This window comes from Oncorhynchus gorbuscha, unplaced genomic scaffold (genome assembly GCF_021184085.1).
Source record: "Oncorhynchus gorbuscha isolate QuinsamMale2020 ecotype Even-year unplaced genomic scaffold, OgorEven_v1.0 Un_scaffold_2592, whole genome shotgun sequence".
NCBI lineage: Eukaryota > Metazoa > Chordata > Actinopteri > Salmoniformes > Salmonidae > Oncorhynchus > Oncorhynchus gorbuscha.
The window spans coordinates 38,104-52,750 of NW_025747060.1; the positions used below are offsets into that span (position 1 = coordinate 38,104).

Sequence of the window (14,647 nt, forward strand, 5' to 3'; positions counted from 1 at the left end):
TTTGGGCTACTCAAATAGGGTCATTTGGGCTACTCTGGGCTACTCAAACAGGGCCATTTGGGCTACTCTGGGCTACTCAAACAGGGCCATTTGGGATACTCTGGGCTACTCAAACAGGGCCATTTGGGCTACTCAAACAGGGCCATTTGGGCTACTCAAACAGGGCCATTTGGGCTACTCAAACAGGGCCATTTGGGCTACTCAAACAGGGCCATTTGGGCTACTCAAAAAGGGCCATTTGGGCTACTCTGGGCTACTCAAACAGAGTCATTTGGGCTACTCTGGGCTACTCAAACAGGGTCATTTGGGCTACTCAAACAGGGTCATTTGGGCTACTCAAACAGGGCCATTTGGGCTACTCTGGGCAACTCAAACAGGGCCATTTGGGCTACTCTGGGCTACTCAAACAGGGCCATTTAGGCTACTCCTGGCTACTCAAACAGGGCCATTTGGGCTACTCTGGGCTACTTAAACAGGGCCATTTGGGCTACTCTTGACTACTCAAATAGGGCCATTTGGGATATTCAAAAAGGGGCATTTGGGCTGCTCAAACAGGGCCATCTGGGCTACTCTGGGCTACTCATACAGGGCCATTTGGGCTGCTCAAACAGGACCATTTGGGCTACTCTGGTCTGGTATTCTACACCATTAATTTGGGCATTTTGGAAGCTGATTCGTGTCCTCTTTGGAAACAGTTAGTATGTTTGGGAGCAGTGTTGGATAATCATTGTACTTGATACACTGTTGTTAAAGACAACAGTAAACATCACAACAAAGACATATTGGTGTGAAAAGCTGCCTTTATTCAGGCATCCAGATAATAATTTAAGGACCGCTATACAGAATCTAATGTTTTTTTATAGGCTGTGTGAGTGACCAAAATGAGCAGATTTTATTAAGTATTCGCTGTCGTTGATGTTGGCAATGTCACTTGGAAAAAAACTATATTTAGGTAACCAATGCTTTTTTTGGAAAACAAATCAAATATAATAAAATAAACACAAAGAAACTTTCTACACATTTTCACTTTTTGCCAAAACAAAGAAGTGGGAACGGCCTCTCCTTTGCCACTAAAGTAGAAAAGAGAGTAGTGAAAATGTTCCCCAGTCAGTCTGTGTAATGTATCGTTGTTGGTTGAGCTGTGAACCCAGGTGGGAACCAGGTCCTCCCTCTCTCCTTCTCCCTCCACCCCTCCACGGGCTTCAGGGGTCGTCAGGAGGTCGCGCCAGGTTAGTACTCCCAGAGACAGGAGGGGTCCACGGTAGCAGCGTCACCCTTCAGCGTGCCGCTGTCCCCGCGCAGGTACTTGCCGTTCTTGCCCTTGATGCCCACCCGCCCGTGCTCCAGGAACTCCAGGAAGAAGTCCTCAGGCTTGTCTCCGTCTGAGCACACCAGGCTGCTGCTGGAGACATACCAGAACTTTCCACCTACGCCTGAGTGGAGATGGACAACGCTATTGTTAGTTAGAGATAAAGAGTGACATACTTGGTTTGGTGTACTTTGTAGTAATACTGATAGAACTATGCCACATTTTACTCTAAGACAGTAGAACACATGCAGATAGAACATTTACACATACATGGTACATGAAGACATGCACACACATGCAAACATGCAAGCACACACACACACAAACACTGTCCCACCCACACACACACACACACACTGACTTTTTATGTGGTAGGCGCCATCACTGAAAAGCAGTAAGAAGATGTCATAGACGGATCGGTTGGCATCCAGCGTGTTGGAGCTCTTGTGATGACACACAAAACCGTTCTCCCCCTCGCAGGATTAACATGGGCCGATTAATGAGCTTCATCAGGAAGAGCTCATCATCACCTGCAACACAACGACAGGAAGGTAGAATAACAATAATGACAACAACAATAATAATAATAACAACAATAATGACAACAATAATAATAATAAAATAATGACAACAACAATAATAACAATAATAACAATAATAACAATAATACAATTTAAAAAATAATAACAATAATAATGACAACAACAATAACAATAAAATAATAACAATATAAAAAAATTAACAACAATAAAATAACAAAATAATAATAATAATAAAATAATGACAATAATAACAATAATAACAATGACAACAACAATAACAATGACAACAACAATAATAACAATAAAAATAATGACAACAACAATAACAATAAATAATAATTACAAAATTTATAATAATTTGGTGGGTGCTTATATTTGTCCTATTTCTCACATCTAAGAGTGTGTTAATACGCATATGTGAATTGGAACCCACTGGGCACAGACGTCAGATCATCATCTATTTTTGACTTATATTTGGTTGACTAATGTGAATTCAACTTGAAATCAACAAAAAAAAAATGTCACCATGACATTGAATTTAGTTGAAAAGTTGAAAAAAAATGACAAAATACATTTACGTTGACGACTTTTTGTAAATCCAATCAGTTTTCCAGCTGATTCAACGTTGATTCAGCCGTGTTTTGCCCAGTGGGAAACTAGGTTTCTGCATATCCCAACTCCCCCTGACAGTGGGGTCATGGCCAGGTGAGGCTTTAATAACACATGTCCTTTTGACAGAAACGGAATGTCCATAGTACGGTAGGGACATAGTGCGGTAGGGACATAGTGCGGTAGGGACATAGGGCGGTAGGGACATAGGGCGGTAGGGACATAGGGGTAGGGACATAGGGCGGTAGGGACATAGGGCGGTAGGGACATGGGCGGTAGGGACATAGGGCGGTAGGGACATGGGGCGGTAGAGACATGGGGCGGTAGGGACATAGGGCGGTAGGGACATGGGGCGGTAGAGACATGGGGCGGTAGGGACATAGGGCGGTAGGGACATGGTATGGTAGGGACATAGGGCGGTAGGGACATAGGGCGGTAGGGACATAGGGCGGTAGGGACATGGTATGGTAGGGACATAGGGCGGTAGGGACATAGGGCGGTAGGGACATGGTATGGTAGGGACATAGGGTGGTAGAGACATGGGGCGGTAGGGACATGGGGCGGTAGGGACATGGGGCGGTAGAGACATGGGGCGGTAGGGACATGGTATGGTAGGGACATGGGGCGGTAGGGACATAGGGCGGTAGGGTCATAGGGGTAGGGCTGTAGGGAGGTAGAGCCATAGGACGGGTGGGACATAGGGCGGGTGGAAAATAGGGCAGACATAGGGGGGTAGTGACATAAAGGGGTAGGGCAGGTGGGACATAGGGGGTAGAGACGTAGGGTGGTAGGGACATGGGGCGGTAGGGACATAGGGCGGTAGGGACATGGGGCGGTAGAGACATGGGGCGGTAGAGACATGGGGCGGTAGGGACATGGGGCGGTAGGGACATGGGGCGGTAGAGACATGGGGCGGTAGAGACATGGGGCGGTAGGGACATGGGGCGGTAGGGACATGGGGCGGTAGGGACATGGGGCGGTAGGGACATAGGGCGGTAGGGACATGGGGCGGTAGAGATATAGGGCGGTAGAGACATGGGGCGGTAGGGACATAGGGCGGTAGGGACATGGGGCGGTAGAGACATAGGGCGGTAGAGACATGGGGCGGTAGAGACATGGGGCGGTAGGGACATGGGGCGGTAGAGACATGGGGCGGTAGAGACATGGGGCAGGTGGGACATAGGGCAGGTGGGACATAGGGCAGGTGGGACATAGGGCAGGTGGGACATAGGGTGGTAGAGACATAGGGCGGTAGGGACATAGGGCGGTAGGGACATGGGGCGGTAGGGACATAGGGTGGTAGAGACATGGGGCGGTAGGGACATAGGGCGGTAGGGACATGGGGCGGTAGGGACATAGGGCGGTAGGGTCATAGGGGTAGGGCTGTAGGGAGGTAGAGCCATAGGACGGGTGGGACATAGGGCGGGTGGAAAATAGGGCAGACATAGGGGGGTAGTGACATAAAGGGGTAGGGCAGGTGGGACATAGGGGGTAGAGACGTAGGGTGGTAGGGACATGGGGCGGTAGGGACATAGGGCGGTAGGGACATGGGGCGGTAGAGACATGGGGCGGTAGGGACATGGGGCGGTAGAGACATGGGGCGGTAGAGACATGGGGCGGTAGAGACATGGGGCAGGTGGGACATAGGGCAGGTGGGACATAGGGCGGTAGAGACATGGGGCAGTAAGGACATGGGGCGGTAGAGACATGGGGCAGTAAGGACATGGGGCGGAAGGGACATGGGGCGGAAGGGACATGGGCGGTAGGGACATAGGGCGGTAGGGACATGGGGCGGTAGAGACATGGGGCGGTAGGGACATAGGGCGGTAGGGACATGGGGCGGTAGAGACATGGGGCGGTAGGGACATAGGGCGGTAGGGACATGGTATGGTAGGGACATAGGGCGGTAGGGACATAGGGCGGTAGGGACATAGGGCGGTAGGGACATGGTATGGTAGGGACATAGGGCGGTAGGGACATAGGGCGGTAGGGACATGGTATGGTAGGGACATAGGGTGGTAGAGACATGGGGCGGTAGGGACATGGGGCGGTAGGGACATGGGGCGGTAGGGACATGGGGCGGTAGAGACATGGGGCGGTAGGGACATGGTATGGTAGGGACATGGGGCGGTAGGGACATAGGGCGGTAGGGTCATAGGGGTAGGGCTGTAGGGAGGTAGAGCCATAGGACGGGTGGGACATAGGGCGGGTGGAAAATAGGGCAGACATAGGGGGGTAGTGACATAAAGGGGTAGGGCAGGTGGGACATAGGGGGTAGAGACGTAGGGTGGTAGGGACATGGGGCGGTAGGGACATAGGGCGGTAGGGACATGGGGCGGTAGAGACATGGGGCGGTAGAGACATGGGGCGGTAGGGACATGGGCGGTAGGGACATGGGGCGGTAGAGACATGGGGCGGTAGAGACATGGGGCGGTAGGGACATGGGGCGGTAGGGACATGGGGCGGTAGGGACATGGGGCGGTAGAGACATGGGGCAGTAGGGACATGGGGCGGTAGGGACATGGGGCGGTAGGGACATGGGGCGGTAGACAGACATAGGGCGGTAGGACATGGGGCGGTAGGGACATAGGGCGGTAGGGACATGGGGCGGTAGAGACATGGGGCGGTAGAGACATGGGGCGGTAGAGACATGGGGCGGTAGGGACATCATAATATGGGGCGGTAGAGACATGGGGCGGTAGGATGACATGGGGCAGGTGGGACATAGGGCAGGTGGGACATAGGGCAGGTGAAAAGACATAGGGCAGGTGGGACATAGGGTGGTAGAGACATGGGCGGTAGGGACATCAGGGCGGTAGGGACATGGGGCTTCATAAGGGACATAGGGTGGTAGAGACATGGGGCGGTAGGGACATGGGGCGGTAGGGACATGGGGCGGTAGGGACATAGGGCGGTAGGGTCACAGGGGTAGGGCTGTAGGGAGGTAGACATAGGGGGGTGGGACATAGGGCGGGTGGAAAATAGGGCAGACATAGGGGGTAGTGACATAAAGGGGTAGGGCAGGTGGGACATAGGGGGTAGAGACGTCCAGGGTGGTAGGGACATGGGGCGGTAGGGACATGGGGCGGTAGGGACAAGGGCGGTAGGGACATGGGGCGGTAGAGACATGGGGCGGTAGATGACATGGGGCGGTAGAGACATTTAGCTAGAGACATATGGGGCAGGTGGGACATAGGGCAGGTGGGACATAGGGCGGTAGAGACATGGGGCAGGTAAGGACATGGGGCAAGTAAGAATGTTTGGGTTTTGACATGGGGGGGACAGTAAGGACATGGGGCGGAAGGGACATGGGGCGGAAGGGACATGGGGCGGTAGGGACATAGGGCGGTAGGGACATGGGGCGGTAGGGACATGGGGCGGTAGGGACATGGGGCGGTAGGGACATGGGGCGGTAGGGACATGGGGCGGTAGGGACATGGGGCGTGTCGTAGCTGAATCAGAATTAGTTAGGTAACATTGATAATTAAGATGTTTTATTTACTTTCATAATATGCTTGTGTGAGATACTTGTCATTAGGATGTCTTATTTTGTACTATACTGGTGGCAGTTGCATTTTCCTCTCTCTTCTCTAGGGAAAAGTCACTTGGGGCCCAGTGAGGGGAGAGGTCAGGCTTGTCTTTTACATGTCTGGTAATAGGCAGAATATCAGAAAGGGAGAAGTCAGGTTTGAACATTGTCTTCATAATGAATATATCTGTGAAACCATGTGAAGGGCTCCACTATGTCTGTACTCCAGTCACTCCCTCCTTTTCCCATTGAGTGTCTGGAACCATTTTATGTCCCCTCTGATGTTGCCCTTCTCTTGACCTAGTATATGACCTAGAGGCTCACTCTCCTCCGTGAGCTTGTCCAGGAGGGGTTGTATTTGAGATGGGGGTATCTAGAATTGACAATTGATATATGCCATTGGATAAGGTAATGTTTTGGTAATATGAAGTACCAAGAACAAGAAGTAGAACCTTGTCTAAGAGACTGTTAGAGGAAATCGTAGTTAAGATGATTAATTATGTATACATTATTGATTAGAACCATTTATACTAATACTATTATGTTATGATATGAAAAGTAAAAGTTATTGGTTAAGCTGTTACTGAAAATGTAAGCAGAACTAATTTGATTGTCTGTGCCTCTTGGGAAGGTCAAGGGGGAGAAAAAGCTTTTCAGACAAGATAAGAATGTTTGGGTTTTGTTCCATTGGTGAGAGAAAAGTATATCTTTTAGACAGTTTGTAATGTCTGGTTTATGAGGGGAGTAGAAAGCATCTCCGGACCTAAACAAAAAAACAATGGGGCTATCGTGGGAAACTGATGATGTCATTTTGAGTTTATAACCTGTGGAAATCTGTGTATGTGGTTAGTACTCTCTGGAATTAAACGCTCTTTAACCTGGCTTTTAAGACTGGTCTCGATCTACTTCATGCATAATTAATGAACTTACAATTCATTAATGAATTAGAAATGAGTGCTAATTGGTTTTGACAATTAAAGCATAAAGGAATTTAGAATTCCTCTATCAGAGACCAAACTGAACAATAATTTATAGCTAATGCTATCTGGCTATGGAATACTCCTCTTTCAAGTAAAATACCCTTTGTGAAGTTCCTAAGATCTATGGTTCGTCATTGTGAGTTGAGAGGGGTGTATCTTGGCTATAAAAGATGAAGTATTCTTTTGTAAGTACTCTCAGAATTAATTTATAGACACTGAATTGATCTGAGAGTCACAGGGCTATGGTGAAGCTCATATAATTAAATATTAAGTTTAAATAACTCTGACTGGTGTGTGGTTTGCTCTCTCATCATTTGGTAATGCAGGAAATTGCCACGACATGCGGTAGAGACATAGGGCAGTAAGGCCATAGGGCAGTAAGGCCTTAGGGCAGTAAGGACATAGGGCAGTAAGGACATAGGGCAGTAAGGACATAGGGCAGTAAGGACATAGGGCAATAGAGACATAGGGCAATAGAGACATAGGGCAGTAAGGACATAGGGCAGTAAGGACATAGGGCAGTAAGTCCATAGGGCAGTAAGTCCATAGGGCAGTAAGGCCATAGAGCATTAGAGACATAGGGCAGTAAGGACATAGGGCAGTAAGGACATAGGGCAGTAAGGACATAGGGAAGTAAGGACACGGAAGTAAAGACATGGGGCAGGAAGGCCATAGGGCAGTAAGTCCATAGGGCAGTAAGGCCATAGGGCAGTAGAGACATAGGGCAGTAAGGACATGGGGCAGTAGAGACATGGGGCAGTAGAGACATGGGGCAGTAGAGACATAGGGCAGTAAGGACATAGGGCAGTAAGACATAGGGCAGTAAGACATAGGGCAGTAGGGACATAGGGCAGTAGGGACATAGGGCAGTAAGTCCATAGGGCAGTAAGTCCATAGGGCAGTAAGTCCATAGGGCAGTAAGGCCATAGGGCAGTAAGTCCATAGGGCAGTAAGGCCATAGAGCATTAGGGACATAGGGCAGTAAGGACATAGGGAAGTAAGGACATGGGGCAGTAAGGCCATAGGGCAGTAAGTCCATAGGGCAGTAGAGACATAGGGCAGTAGAGACATAGGGCAGTAAGGCATAGGGCAGTAGAGACATAGGGCAGTAAGGCCATAGGGCAGTAAGTCCATAGGGCAGTAAGGCCATAGGGCAGTAGAGACATAGGGCAGTAAGGCATAGGCACAGTAAGGCATAGGGACATATGCCTTACATTTGCCTTACAATGCAGTAAGGACATAGGGCAGTAGAGACATAGGGCAGTAGAGACATGGGGCAGTAGAGACATGGGGCAGTAGAGACATGGGGCAGTAGAGACATAGGGCAGTAAGGACATGGGGCAGTAAGGACATGGGGCAGTAAGGTCATGGGGCAGTAAGGTCATGGGGCAGTAAGGACATGGGGCAGTAAGGTCATGGGGCAGTAAGGCCATGGGGCAGTAAGGCCATGGGGCAGTAAGGTCATGGGGCAGTAAGGTCATGGGGCAGTAAGGCCAAATGCCAGATGGGACTCTGGATTTTAGCCCTGTGGACCTGTCAGAATTATATTATTTTGAGCTAGTATTTTCTAGTATTTTCTATTTGTATTATCTATTTGTATTATGGATCCCCATTTGCTGTTGCCAAAGCAGCAGCTGCTCTTCCTGGGGTCCTGCAAAATTAAGGCAGTTTATACAGTTTTAAAACATTATAATACATTCACAGATTTCACAACACAATGGGTGCCCTCAGGCCCCTACTCCACCACTACCACATACCTACAGTACTAAATCCATGTGAATGTGTGTGTGTGTGTGTGTGTGTGTGTGTGTGTGTGTGTGTGTGTGTGTGTGTGTGTGTGTGTGTGTGTGTGTGTGTGTGTGTGTGTGTGTGTGTGTGTGTGTGTGTGTGTGTGTGTGTGTGTGTGTGTGTGTGTGTGTGTGTGTGTGTGTGTGTGTGTGTGTGTGCCAGTTTGTGTTGCTTCACGGTCCTCGCTGTGTTGCTTCACGGTCCTCGCTGTTCCTTAAGGTGTTTTTTCATCTGTGTTTTAAATCTAATTTGACTGCTTGTGTCAGTTACTTTATGTGGAATAGAGTTCCATGTAGTCATGGCTCTATGTAGTACTGTGTGCCTCCCATAGTCTGTTCTGGACTTGGGGACTGGGAAGAGACCTCTTGTGGCATGTCTTGTAGGGTATGCATGGGTGTCCGAGCTGTGTGCCAGTAGTTTAGACAGACAGCTCAGTGCATTCAACATGTCAATACCTCTCATAAATAAAAGTAGTGATGAAGTCAATCTTTCCTCCACTTTCAGCGGGGGGAGAGTTTGACATGCATATTATTAATATTAGCTCTCTATGTACATCCAAGGGCCAATCATGCCGCCCTGTTTTAAGCCAATTGCAATTTTCCTAAGTCCTTTTTTGTAATGGGGCCCTAAAGGAAATAAATGGGCCAGTGAGAGAAATTCCCGGGCTGATGTCTGGTCCATCCCTGTCCTTTGATCACCATTGATCTTCTATTCTTCTTCTCTTTCGTCCTCTGATCACATGCCAATTCTCTTTACACATGACACGTGCTCATTCGTCCCTCAGTCGTGTTGAGCACATTCCATGTGACACATTCAACGTGATCTCTATGCTACCTGAATCACATCAGAGATGTGGATCTCGAAGCACTTACCTACGGAATCGCTGACGGCTGAAAGCTGCCCATTCTTTTTGGTGCACACGTACTTCCCATTGCTTGCCTTCAGTGCTACACTGCGACCCAGCCATTCAATGTCAAACATTGTGTTGGCCTCCCTGTGGTTGTCCGGATAAGGGGATAAAAGAGAAGAAGGAAAAAAGGGGGGGTTAAGTTGAAAATAATTTCATGGAAGGTTGTTTACATCTAGTATAATTGTTTAAACCTAAGTGTTTTGATGTATGTCCACATAAGCGACATCACATAAAACTGTTCATATCCTCTGGTTGCAGATCTGTTTAGTAGAGGTGTTCCCCTGTCCATTCTTCATGCACCCTAAACTGTGCCACATATTTGTTCTATTCCAGAACAAAAACACTAACATTAAATTCATTTGGTTTATTCGTTGACAAGTTCAATCAGGTGTGCTTGTTCTGACAAAACAACATCTGAATGTCCAACAGATAATGTTAGCATGTTAGCAAGAATGTCCAACAGATAATGTTAGCATGTTAGCAAGAATGTCCAACAGATAATGTTAGCATGTTAGCAAGAATGTCCAACAGATAATGTTAGCATGTTAGCAAGAATGTCCAACAGATAATGTTAGCATGTTAGCAAGAATGTCCAACAGATAATGTTAGCATGTTAGCAAGAATGTCCAACAGATAATGTTAGCATGTTAGCAAGAATGTCCAACAGATAATGTTAGCATGTTAGCAAGAATGTCCAACAGATAATGTTAGCATGTTAGCAAGAATGTCCAACAGATAATGTTAGCATGTTAGCAAGAATGTCCAACAGATAATGTTAGCATGTTAGCAAGAATGTCCAACAGATAATGTTAGCATGTTAGCAAGAATGTTCAAAAGAATGAATTGGGAAGCCGTCTGTAACCAACTCTATGGTGTGCATTCTCATGACAAACTAGTGAGTGTAAAATAGATCTACTTACACCTCCGTGGCTGTGGACTGGATCCCTCCGTGGGAGACCAGTGTCCAGTAGTTACCACCGTTGGTCCTAAACATGCACTTCTTGCTCTCCTTATCAATCTCCATCTGGAAGGTCTCCATGTCTGTCTCCACATCCTGGTTGGCTGAGATGCTCACACCTATAATGATACAACACAACAAACTTCATTGCTCCATTATACAGAGACAACAAATGAAACTTTATTGATCCATTACACAGAGACAACAAAACTGTATTGATCCATTATACAGAGACAACAACAAAAGGGAAATAAAAGAGAAAAGCACAGTTGAGATAAGAATGCCATGGCTCGGAGTCGAAGGGCATTACAATGACGATGATTACAAGCTCTTCTCACAAGCCATTTACACTCAAAGGTGATTTGCAGGAGAACCATGGACACAGCAGTGATGTGACAGCTCATTAAAGAACTGTCTGTCTCTCGTCTCTTCTTCTCTAGTGTTACACAGCTCAGGGACTCACAGCACAAAACCTGGTCAGACGACAGTGCTATTCTTATATCCCGGGCCTTGTCTAAATGGGCTGTGTGGTTAAGGTTAGGTACGCTGGATCATGTCTTGTAGGCCAAAGCTTTAGACATCCCATTAATTTAGAATGTTCTTCCTTATAGAGCTTCTCTGAAAGCTGACTATTCTGGAGTATATCTCTCTCTTTTTAAAGGAGTAGGGCACGAGCTCCACCGACCTAGACTGGATGTAAAGTATCAGAGAACAACAGGGTAGGTTCACACACAAAGTCAACAGATTTATGATCCTTTTTCATTTTGTGATTTTAATGTATTTGTTTTTTAAATCTCTTGCACTTCTGTATCATCCAACCCCAAATATGAGCTCCTTCCAATCATCCACATTTCTTCCCTTGATACAAGCCCACCTCTTTTAATCACTTCCACTCATAAATGCACTCTGCTCCTTTATAGTGCAGGACTGTCAGGACAGAACATTGCCGACGTGTCATGTTAAACAGTATAATAGTCCTGGTCTTCTTGGTGTGTAACTCTGCAAGTATACCCTCATGTTGTGAGCAGGGGGGATATTACAGTATGCAACCACCGCTACTGCAGGACTGTGAGCTCATAAAACACAAACAGTACCTAAATAAAAAAATGATGAGGACATAAACACATTGCACCAACAATCTGAATGTGAATTACCGAGGCATAGCCGCTGCAACCTTGTCTCAGATGAAAACGTATTAAATTTGACCAAAATCCGTGCCGCTATTTAGAATGATAGGTTACTTTACATTGGCCTACAATGTAACAGCAGCCATACAATATAACATAATACGGATTGTAGGACGTATAGTATCCTAAGTCTTGATCACTTTAACCAGTTTAGCACAGTATGATATATTATCTTCAACTGCTGTACTGTAGTACGTTAGGGGTTAGGGTTAGGAGTTGGGTCATAGGGTAAAGGTTAATGTTAGGAGTTGGGTTATAGGGTTAAGGTCAGGGTTAGGAGTTGGGTTAAGGTTATGAGTTGGGTCATAGGGTTAAGGTTAGGAGTTGGGTTATAGGGTTAAGGTCAGGGTTAGGAGTTGGGTTATAGGGTTAAGGTTAGGAGTTGGGTTATAGGGTTAAGGTTAGGAGTTGGTTAATAGGGTTAGGAGTTGGGTCATAGGGTTAAGGTTAGGAGTTGGGTCATAGGGTTAAGGTTAGGAGTTGGGTTATAGGGTTAAGGTTAGGAGTTGGGTCATAGGGTAAATGTTCATGTTAGGAGTTGGGTTATAGGGTTAAGGTTAGGAGTTGGGAGTTGGGTCATAGGGTTAAGATTAGGAGTTGGGTTATAGGGTTAAGGTTAGGGTTAGGAGTTGGGTTATCGGGTTAAGGCAAGGGTTAGGAGTTGGGTCATAGGGTTAAGGTTAGGAGTTGGGTTATAGGGTTAAGGTTAGGGTTAGGAGTTGGGTTATAGGGTTAAGGTCAGGGTTAGGAGTTGGGTCATAGGGTTAAGGTTATGAGTTGAGTTATAGGGTTAAGGTTAGTGTTAGGAGTTGGGTTATAGGGTTAAGGCTAGGGTTAGGAGTTGGGTTATAGGGTTAAGGCTAGGGTTAGGAGTTGGGTTATAGGGTTAGGAGTTGGGTCATAGGGTTAAGGTCAAGGTTAGGAGTTGGGTTATAGGGTTAAGGTTAGGAGTTGGGTCATAGGGTTAAGGTCAAGGTTAGGAGTTGGGTTATAGGGTTAGGAGTTGGGTCATAGGGTTAAGGTCAAGGTTAGGAGTTGGGTTATAGGGTTAAGGTCAGGGTTAGGAGTTGGGTTATAGGGTTAAGGCTAGGGTTAGGAGTTGGGTTATAGGGTTAGGAGTTGGGTCATAGGGTTAAGGTCAAGGTTAGGAGTTGGGTTATAGGGTTAAGGTCAGGGTTGGGAGTTGGGTTATAGGGTTAAGGTTAGGAGTTGGGTCATAGGGTTAAGGTCAAGGTTAGGAGTTGGGTTATAGGGTTAAGGTCAGGGTTGGGAGTTGGGTTATAGGGTTAAGGTTAGGGTTAGGAGTTGGGTCATAGGGTTAAGGTCAGGGTTAGGAGTTGGGTTATAGGGTTAAGGTCAGGGTTAGGAGTTGGGTCATAGGGTTAAGGTTAGGAGTTGGGTTATAGGGTTAAGGTTGGGAGTTGGGTTATAGGGTTAAGGTCAGGGTTAGGAGTTGGGTCATAGGGTTAAGGTTGGGAGTTGGGTTATAGGGTTAAGGTCAGGGTTAGGAGTTGGGTCATAGGGTTAAGGTTGGGAGTTGGGTTATAGGGTTAAGGTCAGGGTTAGGAGTTGGGTTATAGGGTTAAGGTTAGCAGTTGGGTTATATGGTTAATGTCAGGGTTAGGAGTTGGGTTATAGGGTTAAGGTCAGGGTTAGGAGTTGGGTCATAGGGTTAAGGTCAGGGTTAGGAGTTGGGTCATAGGGTTAAGGTCAGGGTTGGGAGTTGGGTCATAGGGTTAAGGTTAGGAGTTGGGTCATAGGGTTAAGGTCAGGGTTAGGAGTTGGGTTATAGGGTTAATGTCAGGGTTGGGAGTTGGGTTATAGGGTTAAGGTCAGGGTTAGGAGTTGGGTTTTAGGGTTAAGGTTAGGGGTAGGAGTTGGGTTATAGGGTTATATGGTTAAGGTCAGGGTTAGGAGTTGGGTTATAGGGTTAAGGTCAGGGTTAGGAGTTGGGTCGTAGGGTTAAGGTCAGGGTTAGGAGTTGGGTTTTAGGGTTAAGGTTAGGGTTAGGAGTTGGGTCATAGGGTTAAGGTCAGGGTTAGGAGTTAGGTCATAGGGTTAAGGTCAGGGTTAGAAGTTGGGTCATAGGGTTAAGGTCAGGGTTAGGAGTTGGGTCGTAGGGTTAAGGTCAGGGTTAGGAGTTGGGTCATAGGGTTAAGGTTAGGGTTAGGAGTTGGGTCATAGGGTTAAGGTTAGGGTTAGGAGTTGGGTTATAGGGTTAAGGTCAGGGTTCGGAGTTGGGTCATAGGGTTAAGGTTAGGGTTAGGAGTTGGGTTATAGGGTTAAGGTTAGGGTTAGGAGTTGGGTTATAGGGTTATATGGTTAAGATCAGGGTTAGCTAACATGCTAAGTAGTTTCAAAGTAGCTAAAATGGTGTAAGTAGTTGCAAAGTTGCTAATTAGCTAAAATACTAAAGTTGTCTGTGATGAGATTCAAACACACAACATTTGGGTTGCTAGATGTTGGTGTAATATGCCCACCCATCCACCCCAACCAATCACCCTCCTTTTGTTTTTGCCTTAAGTGACCTGCTGTCATCCCAAACGTATATGAGTGTATGGGATTTACATGGGCCAATATCATACTAAATGGAGTGGCACATATTTTAGTCAAATACAGTGCATTCAGGAAGTATTCAGATCCCGGGACTTTTTCAAACATTTTTGTTACATTACAGCCTTCTTCTAAAATTGATTAAATATGTTTTTCTCTAATCAATCTACGCACAATACCCCTAATGACAAAGCAAAAACAGGTTTCAGACATTTTTGCAAATTTCTAACAAAAAAATACAGAAATATGACATTTGCATAAGTATTCAGACCCTTTACTCTG

At 46.8% G+C, this 14,647-nt stretch overlaps 1 protein-coding gene across 1 annotated transcript in view; it reads right to left on the bottom strand.

Moving 5' to 3' along the window:
- Positions 1 to 782: 782 nt before the first annotated feature.
- The window catches only part of LOC124026104 (fascin-2-like), a 30,757-nt gene continuing 16,892 nt past the window's right edge, over positions 783 to 14,647 (bottom strand). Inside the window, 5 exon segments of the mRNA XM_046339275.1 lie at positions 783 to 1,433; positions 1,671 to 1,782; positions 1,784 to 1,839; positions 9,630 to 9,751; positions 10,588 to 10,744. Of these exon segments, the coding sequence (XP_046195231.1) occupies positions 1,231 to 1,433; positions 1,671 to 1,782; positions 1,784 to 1,839; positions 9,630 to 9,751; positions 10,588 to 10,744 (650 nt within the window). The 3' untranslated portion in view covers positions 783 to 1,230.